This window comes from Bombus flavifrons, chromosome 9, assembly GCF_040668555.2.
Source record: "Bombus flavifrons isolate JBK064 chromosome 9, iyBomFlav1_principal, whole genome shotgun sequence".
Taxonomy (NCBI): Eukaryota; Metazoa; Arthropoda; class Insecta; order Hymenoptera; family Apidae; genus Bombus; species Bombus flavifrons.
Genome location: NC_138450.1, coordinates 9,577,144 through 9,604,852, shown reverse-complemented (window position 1 = coordinate 9,604,852; position 27,709 = coordinate 9,577,144). Strand labels below are relative to the sequence as shown.

The 27,709-nt window shown below is 45.0% G+C and overlaps 1 protein-coding gene across 7 annotated transcripts in view; it reads right to left on the bottom strand.

Annotated features, from left to right (window-relative positions):
• Positions 1–27,709, bottom strand: part of LOC138183433 (ELKS/RAB6-interacting/CAST family member bruchpilot) — a 68,432-nt gene that overhangs the window by 14,362 nt on the left and 26,361 nt on the right. For 5 of the 7 annotated variants that reach the window (XM_069120320.1, XM_069120321.1, XM_069120322.1 and 2 more), the window contains 9 exons: positions 9,269–9,436; positions 8,007–8,174; positions 6,030–6,293; positions 5,315–5,704; positions 3,525–3,827; positions 3,082–3,234; positions 2,791–2,979; positions 2,504–2,643; positions 187–2,431 (listed from right to left, as the gene is read on the bottom strand). In XM_069120320.1, coding sequence (XP_068976421.1) covers positions 187–2,431; positions 2,504–2,643; positions 2,791–2,979; positions 3,082–3,234; positions 3,525–3,827; positions 5,315–5,704; positions 6,030–6,293; positions 8,007–8,174; positions 9,269–9,436 — 4,020 coding nt within the window. Of the gene's footprint in view, positions 1–186; positions 2,432–2,503; positions 2,644–2,790; positions 2,980–3,081; positions 3,235–3,524; positions 3,828–5,314; positions 5,705–6,029; positions 6,294–6,581; positions 7,924–8,006; positions 8,175–9,268; positions 9,437–17,948; positions 18,399–27,709 lie in introns of those variants that run through there. The other 2 variants (XM_069120325.1, XM_069120326.1) reach the window with 2 other exon arrangements.

The following is a 27,709-nucleotide window of genomic DNA, read 5'->3' as shown; positions in this document are numbered from 1 at the left end:
GGCTGCGGTTGAAATGAGAAGACATAGAGAGACGAGGAGGCGCGATGACGTGTCGGCAGCCGGTCGACAACGATCAGCCAACGGTATACATAGGCAGAGACATAGTGCAGGCATTATATGGTGCGGATGTAGGCTGTAGTAGTGTAGGTTAGCGCGCGAGCGAGTGCAGGTCGTGCTGCTGCTAACCTGATATTTCTGCAGTTCCTGGCACAGCTTTTCGAGCTGTTCCTGGAACCGCTCGCGCTCGACGCCTGCCTGCTTAACGTTCTCTTGCGCGCGCTCGAGCTCCTTTCTCAACCTGGCGACCTCCTGGCCGTTTTGTTGCGGATGCTGTTGCTGCTGCTGTAGCTGTTGTTGTTGCTGCTGCATCGTCACCTGCATCTGCTGGATCTGCTGTTGTTGAGCGTGTAGCTGCCTCTCGGTGTTCTGGATACGTTTTTGTAGCTCAGTAGCCTGCCTCTCGGCCGCGTCCGCCCGTTGTTTCTCCGTCTCGCATAGCTTCCTCCATTGTTCGAGCTGTGCCTCGTTCACGCCACCGGCAGCCGCGCTCGTATCCCTCGAGACGATCTGCTTCTGAAGTTCTTGCACGCGTTTCTCGGCCTGATCGGCCCTCTGTCGTTCCTTCGTCTGGGCCTGAGTCAGGTTTTGCACCTGCTGGCTCAGCCGATGAACCTCTCGCATCTGCGCCTCGAGGGCCTCCTTCGCGGCTCTATCCGGCGTCTGCGCGTGTACCCTCTGTTGCTGCATCTGCTGCAACCGGCGAACCTCCTCGCGTTGACGCTCGAGCTCCGCTTCGTTCGTGTTCAATTCCTGCTGGAAGTTGACCAGCATCTCCTGCGATTTCTCTAGTTGTATCACCAATTGATCGCGTTCCACTTGCAGCTGTTTCGCCTCCGCCTCGAGCTTTTCCTTCACCTTCTCGATCTTCTCGGAGTGTTTCTCTCGATTCTCGAGGATCGCGGCCATCTTGTCGCGTTCCCGTTGAGCCAGCTGCAGCTCGTGCTGTAAGTGAGCTATCTCCTCGCTGCCAGCGATCTGTTGTTGCTGCTGTTGTTGTTGCTGCTGCTGTTGCACCCGTCTCAGTTCCTGCCTGAGTGCCTCCCGTTCGTCCCTGAGCAGCTGCATCTCCGCGGCTAGCCGTTCGAGCTCCTTCTTGTTCGCCTCTGCGGCCTCCTGATACTTGGCCGTCTGCATGTGCGTCTTCTCGAGTTCCTTGGCCAGTCTGCCCGCTTCGAGCTCCACCTGATCGCGCGCGACGATCGCCTTGTCGAGGCTGGCGCGCAGCCGTTCGACCTCGATGCTCGCGCTCTCCGATCTGGTCTTACCCTCGGTTTGCATCAGTCTCTCGAGCCGTACAATCTCGACGCGGAGCTTCTCGTTGTCCGCCTCCAGGGCGTCCGCTCTCGCCTTCACCTTGTCGTGACGATCGCGTATCTTCTCGGTTTCGATTCTAGCGCGTTCGATTTCGCCGCGATTCCGCTCCTGCGCCGCAGTCGCCTTGTTGGTCTCCTCGCGCGCCCGCTCGAGCTGAAGCTGCGTCTCGTGCAGCTTCGCCTCGAGCTCGGCGTTGCCCGACTGCGTCCTCTTCAGCTCCGACTCACGGCCCTCCAGGCGTTCGCGCAGCTTGTCCACCTCCTGTTGTAGCCTACTACCCTCGCTTTGCCACTTCTCTTGCTCGTACTGGTATTTACCTCGCACCCCTTCCGCACGTTCCAGATCGGCGCGCAGCCTCGAGGCGTCCTGCTCGGCCTTCCTCGCGCGTTCAAGTTCCGCCAACGCCTTCTCCAGCCGATCGCGGAGCCGCTCCACCTCCAGCTTCGCCCACTCGTGTTCCTCCTTCTGCCGTTCTTGGCTTTCTTGATACTTGCCGAACCTGGTCGCGTACCTCTCGCACTCTTCGCGCGCGCTCTCAGCCTCCACTCGCAGCCGCTCCGTCTCCGCTTGCGCCTTCCTCACTTCGGCTTGCTGCCTGTCGTGTTTCTCGTACATCTTTTCTATCTCCAGCTGCATTCGTGCTAACTCCTCCTGCGTCTTATCTGTCGCCGCCTGAGCCTTGGTCAACTGGGAGTGAGCGCGCTCCAATTCGAAACTGATCCTCTCGTTGTCAGCTACAAGTTTCTCTCTTTCGTTCTGTAACCTGCGTAGCTCGATCTGCGATTTCTCGTAACGTTCCCGTACCATTTCCAGATCCACCGCTAACCTATCTAGATCTTCCTTCGATTTCTCTTCGTGTTCCTTCGTGCGACCTAATTGGAGAGCCGCTCGATCGTACATCTCTTGCACGCGGGCCAATTCCTCTTGGGCTTTCCTTGCCTCGTCGCGACTCTTCGATGCCAACATCTGTTGCTTTTCCGCCTCAAGCTCTAGCCTGTCTTTGTCAGCTTCCATCACTTCGATGCGATTTTGCAGCCGATACACCTCGCTCTGGGCTCTGTCGAAATCATAACAAGATTTTTCGTGATCGATCGTCACTCTTATCGAACGGAAAATCACGAGCACTCACCTGTCATACTTCTCCAGCATCTTCTCAAACTCCTTGTTCGCGTTCTCCCGTTCCTCGTGAGCCTTGTTCATCGAGTATTGCGCTTTCTCCAGTTTCTCCTTCAGGATTTCGATTTCAGTCATAGCGTCGTCTCGTTCAAGCTACGTTACAATGACCAATTTTATACAATTTTATAACGAGATACAACTTTGTAATTAAATACTATTTTATGCAATTTCTCTCTCTCTCCCTTTCTCTTCCGACATTAACTGTCCTTGATGACCTACAAGAAAAATCAGGCTACTTACGGTTAACTTCTGGTGAGAATTGTGAGCCTTCTCCCATCTCTCTTTAACTAATTCGAGTTCCGATAGTACGTTCTCCTTGTCCCGTTGCATTTTCGCTATTTGATTCTGTAGGAACTCTATCCTCTCGTGCAGTTTCTCTGTTTCTTCCTGAAAGTTGTCCCTCTCCTTCTGTAGTCGTTGCATTATCATCTGGATGTAAAAGGATACTTTTACTAATGCTACCCGTCTTTGTGGTGGATACTTTAGTCAAATATGATCCGCGATCATGTTTCTGTTATCACCTTCTCTTACCTGAGCTTTCTCGTACTTATCCTGCAACCGGTCAACTTCCAATTGAATCGTTTCCCGTTCTTTCTGCATCCTTGTCGATTGGCCGAGCGCTTTGTCCAGTTGGCTTTGCAAGTTTTCGAAATCGTAGTTCTGCTTTTCCTTTTCCATTTGCATCTATATGGAATCGAATCGTTTCACCGTAACTTTTCTAGTTTCTACCTTAAGTCTGTGTTTACGTTTTACGAGCTACTCAGGAGCCAAATTAATTAACTCCAATTGATTTTCCTTTTTTAATATTTCAAAGTGGTTTACCCTCTCAATTTCGATAAAGTTGCCCAGTTTAGCTTCTATGTGATTTACATAAATTATTCAAGTATTTAACTTAGTAATTTCCAGAAAAGTTGTTTCACGTAACAGAGGTAAATTTACACGTGAAAACTGTAGGTAAATTCTCTTTCACTTACCCTGCGAATTTCCGTTTGCGTTTTATCCAATTTCTCTTGAAGCTTGTCCACTTCACTTTGCGTTTTGTCCAGTAGATTTTGCAATTTATCCTGTTGAAGTTGTGCCTTGCCCAGAGTAGCCTGTGTCCGTTCCAGTTCCTCCTGTGTTTTCTCAAGTTCCGCGATTGCCTTGTCCCGTTCCGAGTGCAGACGAGCCACCGAAGCCTGTGCTCGATCGTATTCATCTCGAAGACTCTCTTGTTCACCCTGAGCATTTTCCAATCTGGCCTTCAGTCTGTACACCTCGCCTTGACTCTTTTCCACCTTTAAAAACCATCGAAAAGTTTTAACACTTTTTATATTTCATTCCATTCGGTTCGTCGAAGTATTTAAGACACGTTTAATCGTTTGTATTGAATTTTCACCGGATAAACTCATCAGATATTTAAGCGATCGCCAGCTCAAGAATCTCATAATTCTACTTGCTTCGAGGTTTACGTCCACGAAATTAATCTCTAGAATTTCGTAATAGCTGCGTCGTTGGAGAAAATACATGCACGTCGTTATTAATACAGATTTAACGCGTTGCCTGTTCATCACGTTGCGTTAATTAAAATCAATTTCTCCTCTGCTTGCTGTAACCTACGTTCGTATCATTCGTGCTTATTAATGTTTCCACGTGAAGCGATGATTTATTATTATACAGGGATTAAATAAATACATCGACTCGAGTAATCAGTCCGAGGGAAAAAGCTCGACGACCTAAAGAAAAGCTCTAAAGAGAAATCTTTTCTGGAAGAGTCAATCATTCGAAATGGATCGAAACGAGGGGTAACGAGCAACCCCTACGGAAATTCTAGTCAGGTGTCTTCGATTGCACTCGAGTGTGAAGTTGCGTGCAATTTTCCGGCCACTTAGCCGGCAGTTTCATTACCGGTTCGTTTCGCGCCATCGACGAACATCGGGAACACCGGCGATGCCTGGGAAGAACGAAGGCGTGATTGGAAATTAGATTCGACTACCACAGCGTGTACGGATCGGGACCAGACTGTGGTGGCCTCGTGAATCGATCGCGATTAAAGGCGATTGTTCTTGCTTCTTGGAAGCGGAACAGGGCTGCCAAGTAGACTCGATCGTTCATTAATAGAGGCAAAACGACCAGCTACAGATTATGGGGATGGGAATCGTAGCTGGGGATACTTCGGTGGTTAATTGGTCGCAAGGCAGGTCCCTTGACGCGCGATCTTTTTATCGACTCGACTAGTTCATCGATTACTTGATTCAACGAAAAGTTCCGTCAGCGGTGGAAGTGATTTCTGAGCGAGATTTGCGGATTCGTTTCGCTTCGAATCGATCATGTGGTTAGAAGGTTTGTTAAAGCATTCGTGACCGGTGACCGAGACGTTGAGTCATGCTATTGAGTCACGATACGTTTCCCCAATCGCCGGGGACTCAGCGGTTCGCTGATCTGCAGAAATTTACATTTCAATCAATTTTCGAACTGTTGCCAAGAAAGTCAATTCTGTTCAAGAAATGAATTCTAGGATGAGACGACAAAAGAGCGAAACGATTATTGGCTTCAAAATCAAGTGAATAAAATGTTTAAAAGAGTTAATTTATAAATAGAGAATAGAATATATTATTCTATATATCATTTTATAACTGTCAATTTCCGGTGGACAAGCACGTCTCGAATGTGTTGAAACAGAGATGGTCAGCATTGGCTAATATATCTGAGACGCTCTGGCGAGATTGTAAAAATACTTTGGTAGCTGTAAAATTGTCTAAGTGGAGTAGAAGCGATATTTTACCTTTTCTTGCAGAGCAGCAGCTTCAGCCCTAGCTCTTTCGTTGTCAGCCTGCGTGACCCTGAGCTCAGCCTGAGCCCTCCTGAGTTCCGCGGCTGTCTTCTCGGCTCTTTCGGAGATCCTGTCCATTTCCTGAGAGGAATTCAGCGTGCTTCTGCCGTAAGTGCTCTGAGACCTTTCGAGATCGTGCCTGAGTCTTTCGTTCTCCAGTTCGAGCCTGGTCAGTCTCTGTTTGGCAGCCTCCCAGTCGGCTCCGCTACGACCAACCTCGGACGCAGCCTTGTCCAGTTCGGCTTTGCTCTTGCCGAGCTCCGACTGTGAACTTTCCAGCTTCGCTTCCAGTCGGTCTTTTTCTGCTTGTGCTCTTTCCAAACGGGCGCCCAATTTCTCAACCTGCCGTGAGCAGAAACGATCAGAAACTAACACTTGGACGATCTTTGGCTAAGGAACAACGCGAGAAAAGCGCACGAAGAGTTTTTTGTTTTTGTTAGCAGGGGCAATGGTGGGAAGTTAAAGTTTCATAGAAGCTCGAGCTGCATTATTGATCGTATCGACTGAAACGATGCTAAACAAGGTGTACTTCGAACGCACTTAGAATTGGATACGTTCCTTATAAATTTGTAATCAATATACGATTTAGTCTAGTTCGGGAAAATTGATAGGGAAGAGGAATCGATTGGGAGACAAAAAGGTGTATTGTGCTACCACGAGGACTTACTTCGGACTCGAGAGCGTGAATTTTCATTTTGTACTCGGCGATTTCCCTCTCGTGTAATTCCCTTTCTTCCTGTTTCTCCTGCTCCGCCCGGTCCCTCTGTTCCCGTAATTGTGCCATTTGCTTCTCCTTATCTCCTATCGCCTCCTCGAGGCTACTGAGGGCACCTTCGCTGCTGCAGTGGTGCGCCTGCATTGCCGTTAAACGCGCCCTGGCCATGTCGACTTGGTTGTCCTTTTCCTTCAGCAGATCCTCTAGATTCTCGATCTGTAGTAACAACAACTTGGCCGTTAGAGATTCTACTTTTCTTTCATTCCTTTCAGACGGGTCGATCGAAATCGCGCAAAGTCTTAGACAGAGAGAAAATAAGTTACGATGGAACAAGATTTTTTAAGAACGATACAGTTTTATTGGATCAAAGACGATAAGAGAGAATGTTAATTCGTGTGCGATTAATTTCAGTCAACGTGATTAGTGGTGTATTCTCTTAACCGTGTTAGGGATCCGCAGTTTACCATGCACAAACCATTAATATAATCGTAAATTCTTACTTACCTGCCATCTCGTATCATCGATCTTCACAGCCATTGTTCACGGCTCGACAAGACATTTACTCAATCAGACACTCGCGATACACAGCAACAAATAATCAACGGTCTCTATCGCGGTAGAAAAAAAAAACGGAATCGTAAAAACAAGCGTTCCGCGATGCGGAAACGAAAAAATGACAAAAAAATGGTAAAAATAACAAAATGGAAAGTAATTGTCAAGCGATGTTGTCTCTAGTCGACACATTGGTAATCAACGACAGCCTGATCGATCGTACCTTTAACAGAAATAACGTACCTCTTTCAACTCTTCTCTTTATACATATTGGCTATCGTCGATCACCAACGACACGAACAAAACATAAATACATACAGGGGTGCGATTCGTGATGGAAGTGTTGGATAAAAGAAATAAAACAAGGCGATGCAACGTAACTTGTAAGTAGCTTTATTCGAACGGAACAAGGTACAAAATGAAAAATAAACGGGTGAAAAGGGAGCTTGTGCGAACTTAAAGATAACGGGGATGTCGGGGTTTTACGTACTACAGCCTTTACACAGCACGACTAAAGAAAATATTATTACAAAAAGTGTGTCGCGCGGGCGCGCGCACGTCTCACACTCATTCCAATCGACAGCAAGATTCACACTCATGCGCACTCCGCGGTCGCATCCTACGAATATTATACGCTAAGCGCGCGCTTCCTCTTTGTCATCTGGCTGGCTGATTAATTACCAGGCCAAAACTCCTTTTTAGTTTCGGCGGAATTAATCACTATCGCCGAGGAATGAAAAGATCGGCCAGTGATCCGCGTTTCTCTCAAGACAACAAATCGATTTATAACGATACGATTGCATTACGTCTGATACCGTTAAACATCTATCAATTTTTGATTATACGAATTACACGATCTGCGACATTTCTAAAATTATGTTTCTGTAATTATGTTCCCTATGATCGTTTCGAGTTTAGTGGAATAGGGCGACGAATATCCTTGAATGAGATAAATTATACAAGTCTGTGCAAAACGAGAGTAATTGCGAGGATCGGTAATGGAGAAGATGAATACGCGTCGACGCGCGTTTTACTCGTAATTGAAACGGATCCGTGTAATCAATTAAGCTTTAATTTACACCGGGCGATCATTATCACCGTGTGTTTAGCCATTCTGTTCGGACAGAATGGACCGCCTCCCCTTTGAAACTATAATTCACGTCGCTTTGGAGACCATTCCTACTCGTTCTGCACAGACTTTCAATCTTAAAAAGGAAACGAACGAACGAAGCTCGTAAGCTTAAAAATTCGACGCGTTAAGCCTTTGTAGTTGCTCCAAGATCTTTCCTTATCAACTTACAAAGGCAACGCCAAGGCGGAGACATATATAGAATGAAAAAAGAAAGAAGAGAAAGAAATAGTTTCAGGGTCACTCACCTTACGCTGAAGCACGTTAATCTTCCTGTCTTTGATGTCCATGTGATCCTTGAGCTCAGTCAGCTCGGTGTTCATACGATTGCGTTCCTGTTGCGCCTGCATCGCGGCCTGCGTCTTTTTCTCGATCATCCGGTTCTTCTCCTCGAGCCGCTGCCGCATTTCCTCCACCTGTACGCACGTAACCACGCACACGAGGTCATCGTACGAACGTGTGCAGGGGTGGGAACCACTTGGAACAGGAACGATTCAATCCGCATTGCACGGGCAACGTTCTGCACGCGACGTGAAAACGCTACCAATAGTCCAGCGGGCCGATTGGAGAGGGAACAGGAGGAGGGAAGCTTTGCACGACCCAGTTTCCTGCAGCCCTGTCCTTCCTTTCCCCTGTAACGACCTCCCCGTAACGTCGATTTCCCCAGTTCCGACCTCTCCGTACATCGGGACCCCTTCAACGATCCCACCCTATATATGTCACTGCTGCATTTACTAGTCCATTTACTATTGCGTTTATTGTCACGTTTTCTAACGCGTTTACCTGTGTTTCGTAGATATTCCGTATGTACCAACTTCCACGGGCGACGATTTTACAGAAGTCAAGGGGGAACCTGTTTAGAAGTTATATGGGTTTTATGCGCTTTAACTTTAAAACTCGTGATTTACGAAGCTGTAGAAAGTTTAAACTCGCCGCATTATTTTTCATTAGGTGATAAACTTCTCGTAACTGTCCGATAAATTACATTGCATAGGGCAAGATCATCGTGCGAAATTGTCGATAGGAAAACTCTTCCTAAGAACTGATCGTTCGCTAGTCGTCTATGAAGGTTCGATAAAACTTCGTTCTCGAATGGAATCTTCGTAGAGAATTTATTGGGTCGTGCTAAGTTGGCTGGTAACTGCAGGATATCGCGATTGTTTGAATCGTTAACTCCATATAACTGGAATAGTTTGTTTGTGCGAGACAAAGATCGTCATCCGTTAGAATTTGTCGCTTTAGTCTGGAAGTGAGGATGCTAAACAGGAAGTTAGGACTGTCGTAAAGTAAGACACACCCGTCTTTATAAGTGTTAGTATACGTTCGTTCAGACCATTGGGATAGAATCTATGCGTTCTATTACGATAAAGTCGAAAAATTTGATAAGAGTCGTTTTTCTTACGAACTCTGTAATTATCGCGTTTTTTTAGTTTGCACGTGTCCTAATACTTATGAAGGAGGGTGTACGTGGAGTTAAAAAGAGTAAATGGCGTTGAAAATGGGCACTTACGTCAGCCTGCAGCATGTTGTAGTGCTCTTCCTTGGCGCAGAGCGACTCTTTGAGCACGGTGATGTGCCGTTGGTAATCCTGATGCTGCTCTTCGAGGGTTTTCATCTTGGCGGACATTGCGAGTAGTTCCTGATCCCTACGCTGCACTTCGGTCCGGAGCTCGTCCAGCTGCGAAAAAGAGTCGTCGTCCACGAGAGGATCAGTCCGTGCGACCCGGTTACGTCTCGAAACGACGACGAAACAACGAGCGACGGAGGCGTCTGGTCTGTCGTCTCTCCGTCGTGGCCGAGTACGACGACGATCAGCGGCCAACTTCCCTTCGATCGCTCGGTCGAAACGTAAATCGGCCGTGAAACGGGTCAGCCGTTTCGCCTTCCGTTCCGATCCGCCAACTTTTCGACTTGCTCAAATCGTTCTGACCAAACGGAGCCAGCCAGATCGTCACTGGCGGTCGTTGGTCTGGCTGGCTCGAAGTTTTATTCGAAAAATCGGCGCACACGGATTCCATCGAGTTTTCGTTCTATCCAATTGTTCATATCGTCTTGAATTTCATTCGAGACGATCAGTGTGCGAGAGACGGATAAAATACCAAATGGAAATTAGAGAATCTGTTCGAGGAGATGAGAAGTTCGCTGCTTCGTTCTCGGTTTATGAGCAAACAATTAGAGTAATGAGTGAACCTTTCGAGACATTCGTAAGACTGCGAATAGCTGGTTCTGAAACAAAGCTCAGAACATCTTTTTCACCGGACAAGGTGTTCCCTTGTGTAGCGACTAAAAAGCTTCGAGACGTCTCTCGTTTTTAACTCTCTCGGAGCCTGAATCGTTGGGTTCTTATTCTTGTCGTGTCAGCGATACGTCGTCGTACTCGGACAGGAATTCTTCATACTTAGCATGCAGCGATATCGAAACCAACGATACAAAGTTACAAACAAAGTGTATCCTGCGTGTACGAGAGATATACTTATTACGTGTTCGAACGAATGTCTTAGGGGGAACGTGATAGAATTCATGGGAATAATCGAGGCTGGAATAGTTGGAAGAAGAACTGGAACGTATTATGTATTGTGTCTCTCTCTTTATTATTCGTGTACGTACCTACTACGCTCGTCTGATCTACTCTGGTGTCGGCAGGCCGCGTGAGGATCCCTCGGCGAGATCTCCTCGTTACGAGATCCCGTCGCGGGATCGCAAGCAGAATCAACACAACTAAATGTTTTCTAACTAATCAACTAGCAGAGTACGCAGCGTGGAGGAGATATCGCGGTCCTCTCTGGCAGTATGGTCCTGTGATCGAAGTATATAAGACACTTAGGAAACTGAGAATAAGCAATTTCAAGAAAAAGACATCGAAGATCGATGCGTCCTCCGCATCTACGTATATAATTTCCTCGAACACGTCCCTGGTGATCTATCAACTTATAGGTCATCTTACACCTCTAATCCCACGGGACGAATCCATTCGTTTGCCATATCCGTGACTTTTATGTGGGATTACTTCGATCAGAGGGTATCTCTCTAACCAGATGACGTGTACGCACGTATCTCAGCCCAAAGATAAAGCACCAGGGATCGAGGAATCGATGAAATCTATCGGTACGTTGATTGATAGCGATTCTATCGATGGATCGCGATCGAACCTCGATCCCCCCTCTCTCCAGCGTTCTATATATCGTGCTAAGATGGTGAAAAACAACAGGTCTACGTAGAGGCGAGCGATCGTGGCGATCGCTTTCGATCCGCGAAGCGGCGTCACGCATCGTCTCGGGTTCCTCGGTGTTTCTCAACGACGGCCACGAGCCGCAGAGGCAGACGTAAGGTTCTCTACGTTCACTATGTTCTACGATCGTCGTTTACGGCTGCACACATACGCACGTACGCGGGAAACTCGCGGGAAATTTTTCCTGCCTCGTCTCGTCGTCAACGAGGGAACGACGACGCGCATCGTTTCCGCGCGCGTTACGTGAACCATTGCGAACAGTCAGATCAACGACTCACACCAGAGAAAGGGACAGAAAGAGAGAAAGAAAGAGACAGTTCTCGGGGTGGCTGGCCAGTTTTCGAAAGAGGCTCGACCTTGTATAACTGATCTATTATCGACGATGGGACGAGAAATATTCTGTTCCAATAGTTTACTCTCGAACGAAAGCTCGGATGGAAGAAAGTTGCAAGATCCGCGAAGGAAGAGGGGAAGTCGCAAAGCGAGAGAGAAAAATTTCCTTGGGGAATTCGATGTCAATTAAGAAACTAATTTCCAAGTTAGAGTAAGAGGATCGCTTGAAAACGTAGTTATACTTATTATCCATGATCGCGGTTTCAAATTTCACGGAAATTTGACGAGCACTTTTGCCGGTTATAAAAGTTTCGAGTTCCCTGGAAACTTACTGGCCACCCCAAACAGTAAGAGAACAGAAAGAGAGAGAGAGAGAGAGAGAGAGAGAGTGTGTATGTGTGTGAGAGAAAGTGTTACTACGGAACATCGAAACACTCCGTTACATAATACGGTAATCACGTAGATGGAAACGAAGGATAGGTGGTGGCTTGGAAGTGCTTCTTTGTCGGGTGAAGAATATCCTTACCTCCTCAGAAAGCTAGAATATCGGGGCACCACATTTAATAATGCTTCGCTCACCACGTAGGCCGCCCAACTCCGCCTTCCTCTTCTACTCATCGTTCTCAACCCTTTCGCTACGTAATCGATTACGTAAGAAAACTAAGAAATCTCTTCTTCACCTTTAATTACAATTTTCATCTGGTTTAAGGGAAATGCGAAAAGATTCTCAGTTATGTTCGATCGTATCGGAAGGGTTGTTGAAATATCACTGTCGTACGTTCTATTCAATTTTTGATCGTTTAATCAACGAACAAGAAAGTTTCCGCTCATCACGATCGAACGTGATCAGCTTTCGGTATCCGTTGATTTACTAGACCATTCTTATTCCGAGCACGTAGAAATTTATACGCCGTCCATCGTTAAACGCCGCAACGTTATTAACGATCGCGGCACGATTTATCGATGATCGTTACTTCGCCGGAAAAAGGAGTCGAACGAGTTCAGCGGAATTGAGGACCACCATCCATTGCTGACTTATGGCTAACTTAGTTCTAGCTTATCTGCTAATGTTATACCCTTATGATTATGCGGATGGTGAAAAGTGACGTTCGGTTTATCTGCGAATTTACGCTAAATAGTTACAATTATTAATTATTAAAATCCTCTCGATCATTCTCGAAATCCTCTCGATACTTGACAAATACTCGGTCCATTTCTCTTCATCATAGGCTTGCTAGAAGTAGAACCAATATCGAATCTTGGGATAATTCAGCTTGTGAAGTTTCTAAAGCGATCGAATCTTTAATTCTCTCGCAAGAAGATGAAGAGCAGGATTGAAATAAATCGAGTATCTAATCGCAGGTAAACCGAATTGATCCTTCGTGCTTATCTCCGCGTGTTATGAAGCTCGCGAACCAAGAAGGCTCGCGTTTAGGACGATCGTGATCTATGGTCGATGGTACGGTTACCTGATCGTAAATCGATCAACGAGACGACTGGCTAGATGATGAGAGATGCATCGAAGAGTAACGATACGTTGTCTGCGTGCATGCAGCATGCATCAAGGTACAAAGGACCGCTTCGAGTACTCGCATGCGCTTTCTAATAAACTGTCAGGATTCGTTGGCGAAAGAATCGTGACGCGAGAGCTAGAAAGAGTGAAGCGGTGATCGGACACGAACAAACACGAACAAATTCGACCAAACGATCTACACGATCCGTACGCTGCGTACGCGATTTTATTCGAAATAGATTCGATTCCGTAAGATTGGATCGTCGATGATGAAACGAACGGTCCAATCGCTGGTAAATCTTTTCCAGCGATTTACGATCTACACAGGGATTCTCTGTTATCGTTCTGTATGATTTCTGACATTTCATTATTGCTTGATCTTCTCACAAATTTCGATTGGTTTGTATATGATGATAAAGGTTGGAATACCGGGTACGCAGAATTTTCTATTAATAATATAGATAATACAAGAATATAGTGATCTTGAAAGATAATATTGGTTTTCACTTAAATATAGCGATATCAAGGAATCCCTGCGCAGATTAAAGTGCCTGAATAATTTGAATGATTGCTACCTCGCTTAAGCTGATACTAGCCGTGACTTTTTCTACTTAACTATTATGAATTACGATAGTGCAAGCTTTACTTTGCCTTCCAAAGATTGCTCGATCGTAAGAAAAACTTGAAAATTTTGAATCCTATAAGAAATAAAGTCGTTGATTCTGGGAGTAAAGATCTCTATTCAAGCAACATTAAAAAAGCTTGCACCATTACAAGAGACGTACCTAAACGCGGTATTGCTAAGAGTGGCAAGCAGTTGTCTACTTTGCCCTACACTTCCACGCATGCATCATGCCCGAACGATAGCTGTATTCGAACTCTACGCGACGAGAGAATGGCGAACGACGATGAACGTGTGATGAGAAATGCGATGATCGTGTCTGACGAGTCTTCTCTGTCACATGATTCCCACGATAAAGTAAACTGCCCGGTGACAATTTCCAAAATCGATTGATCTACCAATGAAATGATTCGCCCTGATTGACCATGAACCCATACGGATGTTGACTACCAATTCGAACGAAATGTACTAGTGAAACGAATCGGCGATCGAGATGAAATGAACATGACACACGAATGTGCGAGTCTACTGGTGAGAAATCGATGAATCGATGAGTAAAGATTGATGAAGGCGTGAGAATGACGAGATGATCGTTACCAACCGATCCTTTTCGTGGTCTTAATGTCTGTTCAGTGTGGTGACTGCGAGAAAACAAGTGAAACGAGTCAATGGCAAGGGTCAGCGGTGGCAGGCGCACAAATCGGTGATAATTCTACTGGTGGGACTACTGTCAAACATGGGGATAAAAGTGCAACAATCGTCAACAGGGCAGGTATCCAAGGTGTTTAGATGATTCCAAGGTCGCTTGCGGAGTGCAGATAGACTGAACCTGCAAATTCTTCGGTGACAGTTAAACGGTGATCCTTTGGGATGGGGTGAATACGATTCTACCATGAGTGAATCGATCGTTTTCGTGTGGGATGAGTGCGTGAAGGACTTGATGGTTGATGACGAGCTCTCGTGGTTGGATTTCTGAACTACGGTGATAAAATAATTTTCCATGGAACGTGACGAGAGAGGTCGTATGAGAACGGCTGATATCTCTCGTGAATAAACATAATAGAATCGGACAGGGACAGGATTGAAGTTGTTGATCAGAGAACGATTGAACAGAATCATTCTTTCTTTCTCTCTGTTGTATTATTATTATTCTCTTTTATAATCCATGTAATCGGCATCAATTTGACGCTCGATCGTCACTGACCTGCACCCTTGACCTACTCTGTCTAAATCGCGGAGGAGACTGCGAATTACAGATTGCCTCGAAGGTGCAAGGATACTGGCTTTCCTTTTGCTTTATATCCTTTTATCTGGAACACGACATAGGAATTAAAGGGAGAAAGGGAGGGATTCTCGGAAAGAATCAGGGGCAGAAACAAGACTAATGGCGTATAGTCTTAGAGTTCAAAGAACGGTACACGTTCGAACTTATTTACGGTTTGTTCGATCTTTTTCTTTTTTTCTGTAACGTATCTGTTCGCTTTTTCTCCTGTGCAGTTTTTTGGCGATCCTTGCGTAGCACCGCTAGCCTCGAGGCTCTCAACGTCTCAAAGAGGATTGCTTCGCACAGATACGAATATATAAAGAGAAGCGACAAGATGTCATAGAACGTGGAAACGAAATCGTTTGCTTTCATCCGTTTTCGTATTTACTTTTTTTTTCTATCGTTCTCTTTTTATGTCTATCTCGGCTAGCAGAGTTCCACAGACTGAACACGCGTGAACACGTTCTGGTTCTAGGCTCGATGTGGACCTTGCGAACGTAGAGTCGTCCGGCTTGGATACGTGAGATCGTGAAAACATCGTCGAGGTGGAAGGATGTCCGGAGATCGGGGATGTCCTTGCGAGCAAACGTACGTCGATTTCCGGTTGTCACGGTTCCATCTTCGAGGGAAGGAAACATCGGGGGGGAAAAGGAAATTATCCCTGCGGGGCTAACCCGATTTTGAGGTTGTAGTAGAGCCAGCCCGACCACTGCGATTCTGAGGAGTTCAAAACGCCTGGTGCAGCCTACTCGATGCTCTAATTGCTGTATAATCGAGCGTAGGATCGTTCATTGGGAACAGTGCTGTTCTCGTTTAAATCCGCACAGACGAGTTTCTTAATTTCTTAATAAGCGGCGAACCCTCAAACAGGGATACACTTACACCTAGATTAGAGTAGAAAAATAAAAGATTGTCGGAACTTGCGAACGCGCGGGAGAAATCGTGTTTCAGAGCGAGCGAATGCTGTGCAATCGATCAGGAAGAGAAGACGACGTGCACGAACGAGATCAGCTTCGAGAATCCACGTCTCCTCTGGCTTCTTTTGCTGGTTAATTTAGATTTTCGCGTGATCTATCGTGACTTAGTCACGATTTGGCTATACGCTTGACTTCTAAACGCGAAATTACACCAACAGCTCGGGGATCATAGTAGTCATGGGGGGCGGTCTTAAAACGCTCTCAGCTACGAAAATATATCGTTGGAAGCTTCTTCTCGTGTTACTCTTCCTCGTCTACGCACGCATTTTACACGCACGTTTTCAGCTTCTGCTTAAGCGCATGTGTGTCGTCATCGCACACACGTGGCTACACGTGCCACAAATCTACTTTATATTTCAGTGTCTCCTAGTGGAACCTGTTCGCGGAAACCGTACGTTTCTCCAATTAGTTTGGCGAAAAAGATTTCCATAATATTAGATTCTCAGGTGGACGATCCTTTTACAAAATTGACTAGTATCGAAGAGATCGAAGAATGTATCTATTATCTTACGATTCTATGCTATTGGGAAATCGAGATTACATGTACTTTCAAACATTTCTTTCAAATGGAGAAAATTTGTTTCGAAATATATATGTATATGTATAATATATTTTTGACGACTTTAACGGTGTACTACAGGAACAATTAGGTGCACTTTTGTACTCTGACTACGTTTAAGAATTTTTTAGGCGTTTCAATTTGCGTACCTAAAAATATGTCTTCTCCGAAAAATAGCCTTTTAACGATTCACCTTGTACGATTAACATATCGAGGATCGTCCGTCCGATGAACCATGTAAAATCTTTTTCTGAGAATAACTAATACGTGTACGGTGTACCACGAACGTAACACAGAAAATACATCCTCTTACGAATGTACAGAGACTCTAAACGTAATCGGAACAACACGTGTATCTTCTACGAAGACACTTCTCTAATTAATCAGGGACTGTACAACGTCAACGGTCTATAGATATTCTAGAATTCAACGACATATATTCATCCTCTAAGGCCTAGACATTAGGTACGCACAGTTGCTCTCGGGCTCTACACGTAGAAGCTACCGAATTGTGACTTTCTCATTGACTTTCTCTCACAGAATTGCCCGAGACCCATCTCGAAGTTCCCCTTGTCTCGCGCTTCCTCGACTTTTCTTGTTCCGCTTTTCCTTCGTACGATTCGCGGAAACAGGACTGCGTAAGACGATCCCAAGTCTAAGGGGAACGATCGCAGGGAGAAGCGATGGAAGATCGATATATCGAGGATCGATGTTGATTGCAGAGACACGAGAGGAACGAGGTATGTATCGGGTTTTCCGTCGGTTCTTCTCGTAAATCTACGACTTCTTAAACAGGTACAATCGAGTCAAAAAATAGAAACTCTGCTGTTCTCGATAAGAAAGGGATCTCGGGAGGTAAAGAAAACAGGTACGCTAATGTGCCACGAGTGCACACGTACGATATATACGAGTCGATGAGAAGTAAAATGCTTCTTTTTCTATTCATTGTATCATTTTCGACAAAAAATGACCGACGAAAAGTATGGTCGCTGGGTGAGAGGATGCTCAGGAACGTTCTCCTCCCTTCGTGGGAAAACAAGTTTTACTCGTTGAAAAAACATTCCGCCTGTCGAAAAAAAGCATGGCCACGAATAAAAGTAGAAAAAGTAAGCGTATCGTGTCTTAGACCAAACGTGGGGAATGCTCCCGCTCGAGATTTTAACGCGTTCTCGAGCCTTCCCTCGGGAATGTGTGCGGTTTCTATAAAACCATTGTCAAAGTAAGTATCGCTCGACGAAACGGTGTATGTACACATCTCAGCGACTATAGTCAGCGTGTCATCTTAACTCTCACGGACTCATATACACGTGGCACGCGTACGACGCGGCGTTCGAGAAGACAAGACGAAAGGAATCGAAAGATCCGCGGGACGTTACGACCTGACCGATTCGACTGACGATCATCACGTCACGCAGCTTCCTGGCTATGCGCGCTTTTCTTCGTCTTCCTTTCCTCTCTACGGACAGCTAGATACGGACACGTACACACGATTACATGCGCCTTCGCTTCATCGATCATACTTCCTCTTTCTCGCCACCATTCACTCGTTCTCTTCCTCTCTTTCCCTCTCACACAGACACTCGCGCAAGCATCGATGACGATTTTTTCGACGTCTCGATTCCGAGTTTAATAACACAGCCGAATCTAAATTTCTCTTGGTTAATGTCGACTTCTTCGCACGATCGTTACGCACCTCCATCCTTGATTCGAGGAGAGTGGAGAAACAGACGCTCGATCTCCGTTTTCTCTCGGTGATTTTTTTGATTCACAACGAGACGCAAAGTAGTAGCAGTAGTAGTAGTAGTAGCAGTAACAGTAGTAGTAGCAGTAGTAGTAGTAATAGTAGTAGTAGTAGTAGTAGTAGTAATAGTAGTAGTAGTAGTAGTAGTAGTAGTAGTAGTAGTAGTAGTAGTAGTAGTAGTAGTAGTAGTAGTAGTAGCAGTAGTAGTAATAGTAGTAGTAGTAGTAGTAGTAGTAGTAATGGTAGTAGTAATGGTAGTATATTGTGTAGTATCGTGAGCCTTTTCTCTCAATATACCTGTCGTAGATCGGATAGATCGGGTACTCACGCAGAGGAACCTGCGGCGTGCAAGGTCCGGCGTGACTCAACAGAGAGCAGAGAATCCAGAGTTCGATAGATCCCTAGACGGCGTCGTTCTTTTCGATCCGCACGTTGTTGATGAAGAAACTTACTTGCCGTTTGAAGTTCATGTCGTGCTTGTTGAAGGTGTGCGCGTGTAGAGCCAGTGCGCCCTGCGCCGCAGGCTCAATATGTTTCAAGTGTTGCTGCATTTGCTGCTGATGCTGCAACTGCAGCTGCTGTTGATGCTGCTGGTGTTGATGGAGATGATGCTGATAATGATGGGGATGATGATGAAGCTGATGGAGATGATGATCGGCGTAACGATCGGTATAGGGATTGACCACGCCGGTGGCAGCGCCCGACGAGATGCCGCCAAGGCACGAGGAACCGCCCCCACCGCCTCCGCCGCTCGTGGTCCCACCTGTCGAACCGGCAAGCAATGAACTGGTTAATGCCGAGGACGACGAGTGACCATACGGTACCAGCGAGGTCATCACGGACGGTCCCCTGGCCAAGGCCAACGTGCCGGGCTGCTGCGGACCACCCATGGCCGTTACCAATCCCTGCCGCACATGCGACTCGATACCTCCCGCGGTAACCTTATTTTGTTGTTGCTGTTGCGTCTGTTCCGTTATCGTTTGTTGCTGTACACTACAGCCCCCGCTACTACTAGGCACGGCGGTCGCTTTCAGCAACTGCTCCCTTAGTCTACCGCCGCATTCCTTAATACGCTGTAACTCGGCCTCGAGTAACGCCACCTCCTTCTCCAGGGTTTGTATGCGCGCGTCTTTTGTCTCCAAGATGGCCGTCAGGGTGGTGCTACCGGGCACGCCGCCTGGAACCGCCACGCTACCTCCGAGGACAGTACCGCCTGCACCTGATACGCTACCTAGCCCGACACCAGCACTTCCGCCCGCCACGGCTGCTCCGGATGACGCGGTCGACGCGTACGCCAGCTCCAGCTGCGTCTGCAGACTCTTCAGGCTCTCGTTCGTGGCTTTGAGCTCCTTTACAACACAAGCAATAGAGACACGGTTACACTCGTCGATGTTCCCTCATCTCGTGTCTCTCTAGCGAGCGTGCGAGGGACTTTTTTTGTATTTTTTTTTTACTGCTACAGTTTTATTTTCTTGGTGTGATGTATGCGGTGGTTCGGTAGAAGAGATGTACTACGGTGGTTGAGTGCGGCTTCGCTAACACACGAAATCTGTCCCGTGAATCGTCGCCTTAGATCAATTAATTTTCGAGGGTGCAACTCAACCACTGCGTGCGAGTTGTACGAATATTCCATCGAGGTCAATGTACTTGGAAGTATCTCTAATTTTTCATTGTAAACTATCGAATTTTCCTGTTATTTTCTTTCGGCGATTAATACCAACCATTATTCGCTCTATAAAGTATCGAAATTATGGAAATTGACATAGCCTAATTCTGACTAAGTACGGTCAGTATCTCTGACGACTTGATACTTTATTTTTACTTCTACGCTTAAAAAAAAGTATAATCTTCATTTTGAATAGTAAATTTCGTTTCTTAGTAGACGAGTAATTCCAATTTCTTATATTATTGTCGCATGCAGTGGAGAAACCTGATATCGAATTCGTTCACGGTCCTTTCATTTCCACACGGGACAGTCTCGAGGAAGCGGAAGTGGCACCGGCAGCGTCCCGGTTGACGAAAGAAAAGCGACGTTCCGCCGAGCTTCCTTCTTCTTTCGACACATCCAGCCGATCGTATCGCGCTCCTCCGAATGACCATGGGTCCTCTTATCGTTTCCCAACGTATAGTATTTTCTCTGATTCATCGACGTACAGTTGCTGTATTTATCCGGCGGGGCTACAAGGAGCACCACCGATCACCAATGACATCCATGATCGTCCACAAGGACCACAACGTTTTTTATTAATCGATCTCTCAAATATTTTCATTTTCATCTGATTTTCATCTGATCCACGATCGCAAGGTCACATTATCAACCGAAGGCTTCTATCGTCTTTTCCAATTCTTTTTTTTTTTTTGTTACTTTTTTCGATTGTCTTTTCTCATCTCCGAGCCTTCGATCTTTCGATTGGATGCGAATTTTTGAATTCTCTTGTTCTTTCCACGATAGAAAGATCCTCTTGCGAACGCCGGGCGCCGCCGCAGTTCTTTCGCCCACCGCGACGTACGGCCGACATCGTTGTCCATATTTCTGCGCGCGGCGTTTCGACGACTCTCTTTCCCTTTCGTTCTTTGCCTCCTATCCTCTCAGTTATTGTTCGCCGATCGTTTAATCCCGAGGCATCCTAATCGCGTACATTAAACTAACCAATGCAGCGATCGCGGCGCGAGCTTTATCGATCAGAGGATACTTTCGAAACGCGGCCACGTCGCATGGACAAGATGAGTACGAGCAATGCGTATCCACGACTCGTATTGATGGATGCTAACGGCACGTTCAGGTGCGATCAGACAACGGTGAATTCGATCTCTGCGCAAGAGCACTGTGAAGCTAAGTAGTGCCGAAAGAAAAGTGCTGGAAGGTTTCGCGTTTTTTTGGATCGATGATAGTGTGAGCGTGTTGGAGATGATCGCGATTCGTGGATACGCATTTCGGCGAGTATGTGGCCTGTATGTACGATGAATCCGTCGAGTGATTGCAAACAGATTCGTATTTACCTCGTTCAACGATCAGTGAGATTTATTTTTAAAGAACGTACTCGTTCTTATACTAATCGCGTAATTCTTTCGCGTATTATTCTTATTAAATAATTAATTAAATTAATTAAATCGATTAATAATTAAATAAAGTCGATGTTAAACGTTCGAATAATCTCGTCGAAACGTAGCTATTACAAATTAATGGTAGAGTAAGAAATTCGGCTTGCAACCACTCACAATAGACAAAACACAAGAGATATAAACGGTAGAGGATAAGACAGTAGATTACGCGAGGAGAATGAAGTCGTATTATCGCATGTCGCATCAGGTCGGTGCCAAACAGTCGCAAAGTCCTCCCTTGGGCCTGGGATCGGCTCGCCTTGACGCGACTTGACGACTTTCGGACCGTCCCGCTGCTCGTGCATCGATTACGACGAATGGCCATGATAGCGGTTAGTCGTGATGAGCAAGAACGTGTCTGAGATGTACAAGAACGAGAAGAGAGTATATAATATATAACTGGGTGGTAAAAACATACAGTGAGTCACAGCGGAGATGACCAGATCAAGAAATCAAGAGGAAAAATATATAATAGTGGTATATGTATCTTGTGGATGTACAGAGAAAGAAAAACGTGGTGCGTTTTTTATTCCTTTTAGAGAGAATGTACGTGAATGTCGTGTAAGGAGGAAAAACATTCCGTAATCATATTAAAATGTAATATATATATATAGTGTAGCCATTCATTCGCGTGTGTATAATGTGAGTGTACATACACGAGATGAGTTACTCGATGGTAGAACGTGAAATATTTTGTAAAATATTGCCCCTCTGACAATATCGTGTCATGCTGTCGAAACCAAACTCGTTATCGCGAAAAATGTACAATGCGATTTTATGGTGCTTGAAAACTTTCCCTATGTTCGAACGATGTTATAGCAAAATTAAAAAATTTAAATTTCAAATATCGAAGAATTTGACAGATATTTCGTTAGCCACGAAGCAAATAAATCACAAAACTTTCTAGGTTCTACCGATGATCATTTTAACCGGTGCACACGTGACGTGAGAATGAACAGTAGCACATATCAAAGAAAATGATCGTATGAAAATGTTTCTCTTACGGGACGAATCAAAAGTCTCGCACGGCTCGATGCTATCCCTTGTCTTCCAGAGCTTCAGATCGTCAAAATCGAGTCGAGTGCCGTTTGGAATAAACGTTCGCTCCGTTCGAGGCTATCAATGCGACGATTCACCTCTCTCTCGTATGCATAACTTTATTCAATTTTTCAGTCTCTAGACTTTAATCGAAAGGCGAGAAAAATATTGCAGCCATGGCTCTTGCACGGAGCATTTTTATTCTCTTTTCTATCCATTTTCTAATTTTCGTTTTTTTTTTTTAATATCCCTATATATAACATACTCCTTGAAAATTACAAACTTTTTAATTGTAGATATCTAACAACTGGCATGCTCTTTGCAAAACCACTCACATTCTCATTAATGACTTACGTGATTCTGTTTGTGCCTTACACCGAGAATCTCTTTGTCTTGTCCGAATAGTGCACACGTTGAAAGCAGTGAATGTGCATTAATTTCCAGGTGCATCGTCAACCGTATTCGATCCAACTTAAGCAGTTTCAAGTATGGTGTTTGTTGATGGTGTCAAATATGGATTCGTTTGGTCTCGTTGCATGGTGTTGCGATATTGTGATTGACACAGAGCCGACTATGTACACGGTCTTCCATACTGCATATTTTCCTGATATTCTTTCCACGAATACGTTTTTTTTCTTTTTTTTTTTGTAATTGATATCAATCGAACCATGTCACAGATAGAATCGAGATGTCCATCGACGATTTTAATACAATATCTTCTATCTCACTGGAAACTCGCGACCATACGAAAATAGCGATTTAATTAAAAATGTTTCCAACTGTGAAACTACTGGCGAAAAATATCGCAGACTTAGCGGTTTAATCATAAATTTCATCTGTCGCGAAAAATCTATAAAATAATTTGGGACAAAACTGAAAAAGATTGGTCACGTATGAAACAAATATTTTCCGATCATCGATCGATTTTTATTCCGAACTGTTTCACGATATGAAAACCGCATGAGGCAAGTATCGAACAGGAAAATAAGCAAACGAGACTAGCAGGGATTGGCGTGACTTTTGACTCGAATTTCGCGGATTGTGTGGCATACGTACCGTGGCTTTTCCGAAGGCACGATCTCCAGCAGGTGTATACACACAAAAGTTGAGACGCGCATGTAATATATACGTGTACGTCGCTTTTTTTTGTCGAAGGCGTGACGTGGAAGTTACAGATTTCACGCAAAGAAACTCGTCGAGAGTTTTCATTCGATTCCCTAGAGTTTAGTTCGAGAAATGTAAAACAATATTTTACAGAGATTCTATACCTTTCTGATAAAAGCGAGACAATTTCGTTCAACTTTTCTTTTAAAATTAATCTACAGGAACTATCCTATCCAGCCGTCATTTTGAAATATAGCGAAACGATTTAATTTAATCAATTTTTCCATTTAATACTACTTCGTACACCGTGAAAATAAAAAGTTACCATCCCTTTCTAATTACAACTTCCCGTTCCACGTTGATTCCCAGTTATTTTCGCATTGTGCTTCGTCGAACGCGATCTATTTCCAGGCACCCGACTTATCCTTGTTCTCGACCAGTTCCAATTGCGCGAAATTCCTGTTCACTGGGCCGACGTAAAGAAACACAGTTAGCAAGTTAGCAAAGAAACATCAACGGTCCGCTCTCGTTTCGTGAAAAACGAATCGATCCGATTTACGTGCTACTCAATGGGGGTTGCTCGAGAGGGTTCATCGGGTGGGTAGTGATTTCAGAGTGTACGCTTCGTTCCCTGTCGGTTCGAGATAAATTCTTATCGAGACTTAATCGTGTCATCAGTGTACCTGTTCGGTCTTCTCTGGCAGGGCCTGGATCTGGGAAAGAGGTCACGTGCATGTCTTTGGCCACTAATTTCAGAGGAGACTTTAATGACCGGTTGATGGTAATGATCGAAGGTGTTGATGTTGTTGTCGATGATGAAGATAATGATGATGATTCAGTATTTTTCTTAAGGCGGTAGTTATGACAGTTGACTGGTCGATAATGTGGTAGTTGTTGTAATAGTAGTTGTTATTGTTAGAACGGGGTAAGTGACGAAGGGGCGGATGCGGGCGTGAATTTCCCCCCGTTAGGGGTTGCTAAACGTTTTATCACCTACACATCCAAAGCAGCTCATTCCACGCATTTCAATCGCAGCACATTTTGTTCTTTCATTTATATGTATATATATATATATACACACACACATATATATATAAACATATTTTTAAATTTTTGTATGATTTATCATTGCATTCGTTCAGTTCTTTGTTTCTTTTTCTTCCTATTTCTCTGTACTTTCCCCGATCAGCCGTCTATATTTTTTTGCCAAAGTCCTTGTCGTCGACGTCTCGTACAGTCGTCGTTCGATCCGCAGGGTGCAAAGAGAAAGGCAGAACAAGAGAAAAAGACAGACAGAGAATAAAGAAACAGAGTACCAGAGGGCAGGGAGTAAGAGAACGACGATGGAGAAGGGAGAGAGTCTATACTCTTGAATATCTCGTTTCTGGGAGACTGATTCCTGTCGCATGCTTTGTCAAGGATGTTAGCCACGGCTTGACATACTTCATTGGCTTTCTGACACGTTTCGCTTCCTCGATAAATAGCTTAACGCTATGCCCTCGACTTCTTGCGTTTCGTCTTTGATTAAGCATGAGAGGTTCCGTGAAAGGAACTAACTAAATCGAAAACCAACAAAACCCTATCGATCGTAAATGAGAAAGAAGCATGCGCTACTAAAAAAAAATACGTTTGTCTCTAACACGATTTTAATCCTGGAAACAATTATCATCGCAGCTCTGTTAATCGTCGTTTGCCAGTGTGCAAAGTAAATAATGTTCCAATTAAGTGCGCAGCGTTCTCTTCGTTTGAACGAAAATAAACCATCCGGACGAATCGATCGATTTCTTCGCCCAACAAAATCCACGAGCGAAAGAAAGCTGAAAATAAAATCCCCTCTTCCATAAAACCAAAATCTGCCAGAATCTATTCGATTCTCGTTCGCAATCTTAGCAATACCCGTTGCCATAACAAAATTGCGCCACGTGCAGCATCACCATGATGCAACGTCACGTATTGAGTCCAATGTGCATCCGAAGATGCATAAGCATCCTTTCTTCCATTCGTTTCTTCTGGGATGAAGTATGTCAGTCATGAACGGGATCGATGGGATCTTAGATCGTGGGTGAATAAATCGGACTCGTAAGAAGGTGCTACTAAATCGTACGGCACAAGAAAAATGTCGGTGACGAGATAGGTCTTGGTGCTGGTGCATTGTTCGTTTCGACATCTCACTCTCGGTGCCCGACCTAGATGATCGAACACGATGATGGAAGGCTGCACCACGGAGGGTGCATCCTTCCGGTGCAAGAAAAAAGAGAGAAAGAAAGAATAAGAGAAAGATGTGATGATAACACGTCTGGTTAAAATGTATTTCTTTTGATTTTTCGATGCTCTGTCCGACCGGTATCATAAATGATTCTTTGAGAATGCTTAAATGAGTTCTCTGTTTATTTTCGCGTGAATTCCCCTCTCGCTAAATATCTGTAAATTACCACTCAAGCCACGTAGACTTCACCTAAATCCTAGATCTAAAACGCAGGCACATACACGGAGATGCAGGATTATCGGAGAACGTTCGAACGGATGCGACGTCGCCGTGAATTTCCAATTATTATTTCCTCTCGTTCTGCAAGAGAAACGTATTTTGAATATTCTCTCCGTTATGGAAATCGCGTTGCGTTTTCCAAGCTCCGTTTCCAGCTTCTCGTTATTGTGTGCAGGCACGCGTGCTTGAACTACTTTCTGTGCTTGAATTTGTTGCGCTTAACGCGTCCTCCCGTGTTGCGAGTTAAGCATGTCTGACTCTCGAGAAACTATTCTACTGTTCCGCTAAGGATGAATACTAATGGGATATTTTACTGCATCCCTTGCTTGACCGTTATTCACCTGTTCTACTCACTTCTGCTTCAAATATAAAACGCTTTATTGAGTTGCACTCTTTTTTCATGTTCGACAGATACCTTCAGTGGAATTCTTTTCTCTCTAACGTATTGAAAATTCCCAGGAAACCAAGTCATTCGTAATAAAAAGATTTTCTTATTACGTTCTCCTGCCGACAGCAGGAGTTATTCGGTGAATCTTGTTCAGATCTCCGCGGCGACTTCGCATCCGAGATTAGGTTACAGACTGGCTATGTAGTGCTAACTACACGCGAACGACGTTTTGGGAACGACTACGACGGTTCTAACAGACGAAATAACGTGAGATATGCGAAAGAACATGATGGCGGCGGTGCTCGTGGAATAGTAACGACAATGACGATACAAACATTTGCTACGGTGGTGGCGAAATAGCGACAGTATATAGAATGCTGCTAGAATAAGCGTTGCTCTGACCACTGCTAGGAAACCGTCCAAAAGCTCGCTTCCAAGACGCTGAGAATCGACGATCTGTACCTTTATCTCTCTCCCCTTAAAAGGAAATTTGAAACAAGAAATAAGGTTTCACTGTATTTTTCACGCAACGTTTTATCCCTTTCATCCCTTCGTATATTGTTAAAAACGAGGGCTTCGTTGGAAGAATGGTGCTTTTTTTTTTAAATGTGAGAAATATAGAACGCGATACACAAAGTTCCTTTAGCTAGAGAGAAATATGATATAAGTAAACTTACTTTACGACTATAGCAACAAGTATATGATAAAGAGTATAGTACTCAATGTTATTTTAATATCTGGAGCATACAGGTTATTCGCTATTGTTTAATCGAAATTAATGTTTTCGCGATTTTTCTATTCGATTAATCGCAGCTTTTGGACGTTTCGTACGACAGATCGGAGCAAGGACGCGTACACGGGACACGAGCGTCCGCGAGCACGTTGGTGCTGTGCAAGCGTGAAAGTGAAGGTACACGTGTGCTCTTTTTTGCGTGCTGGTGAACACGACGATACGCGTGCCTAATACATTGGGCCATGTACTCGTGTGTATGTATACCTCTGGAACGTGTGCTGTTCGTGTTTGAACGTGATTGTATTCGAAACCGTAAGCGTCATGGGCCGTAAAAAATCTCGATCGATTGTCCTTCTTTTCTTTCGGTGAGGCGACGAGAAGCAGCGGGAAGCGCCGAAGTTCAAGACGATAAATAACATTGTATAATTCCTAGGTGGAATGAAGAAACGCGAAGTATCTCACGGCGATCCGATGATACGTGTGCACTCTGATCGCAGCCCGTGTCAGCTTGCTTCAATTCGATATACCGTACCTGATACACGTTTCGTCCGGCTTTCTCTTGCGAATACATGAGGGTAAAAAGATCATTTTCGTGCGAGGTTGGTGCGTAATCGAGCCGGTGATACGCGAGGCTCGATCACTCGTCGCATTTTCGCGACCGTGTCGTTGTAACATGTTATGTAACATGTTGTAACTAACGATTACACAGATTACTTGTCCGTGAAAAGGAATTCTGTCACGTCGGTCGCAAAAATGCTCGTGTCTAGACGGGACATCCGTGTGCTCAGCCTCCTACTGTATACAGCAAGGGGAAACGTTTGCTTTTGACGACAACTCGTTTTTCCCTGGGAAATCGTTCGTTT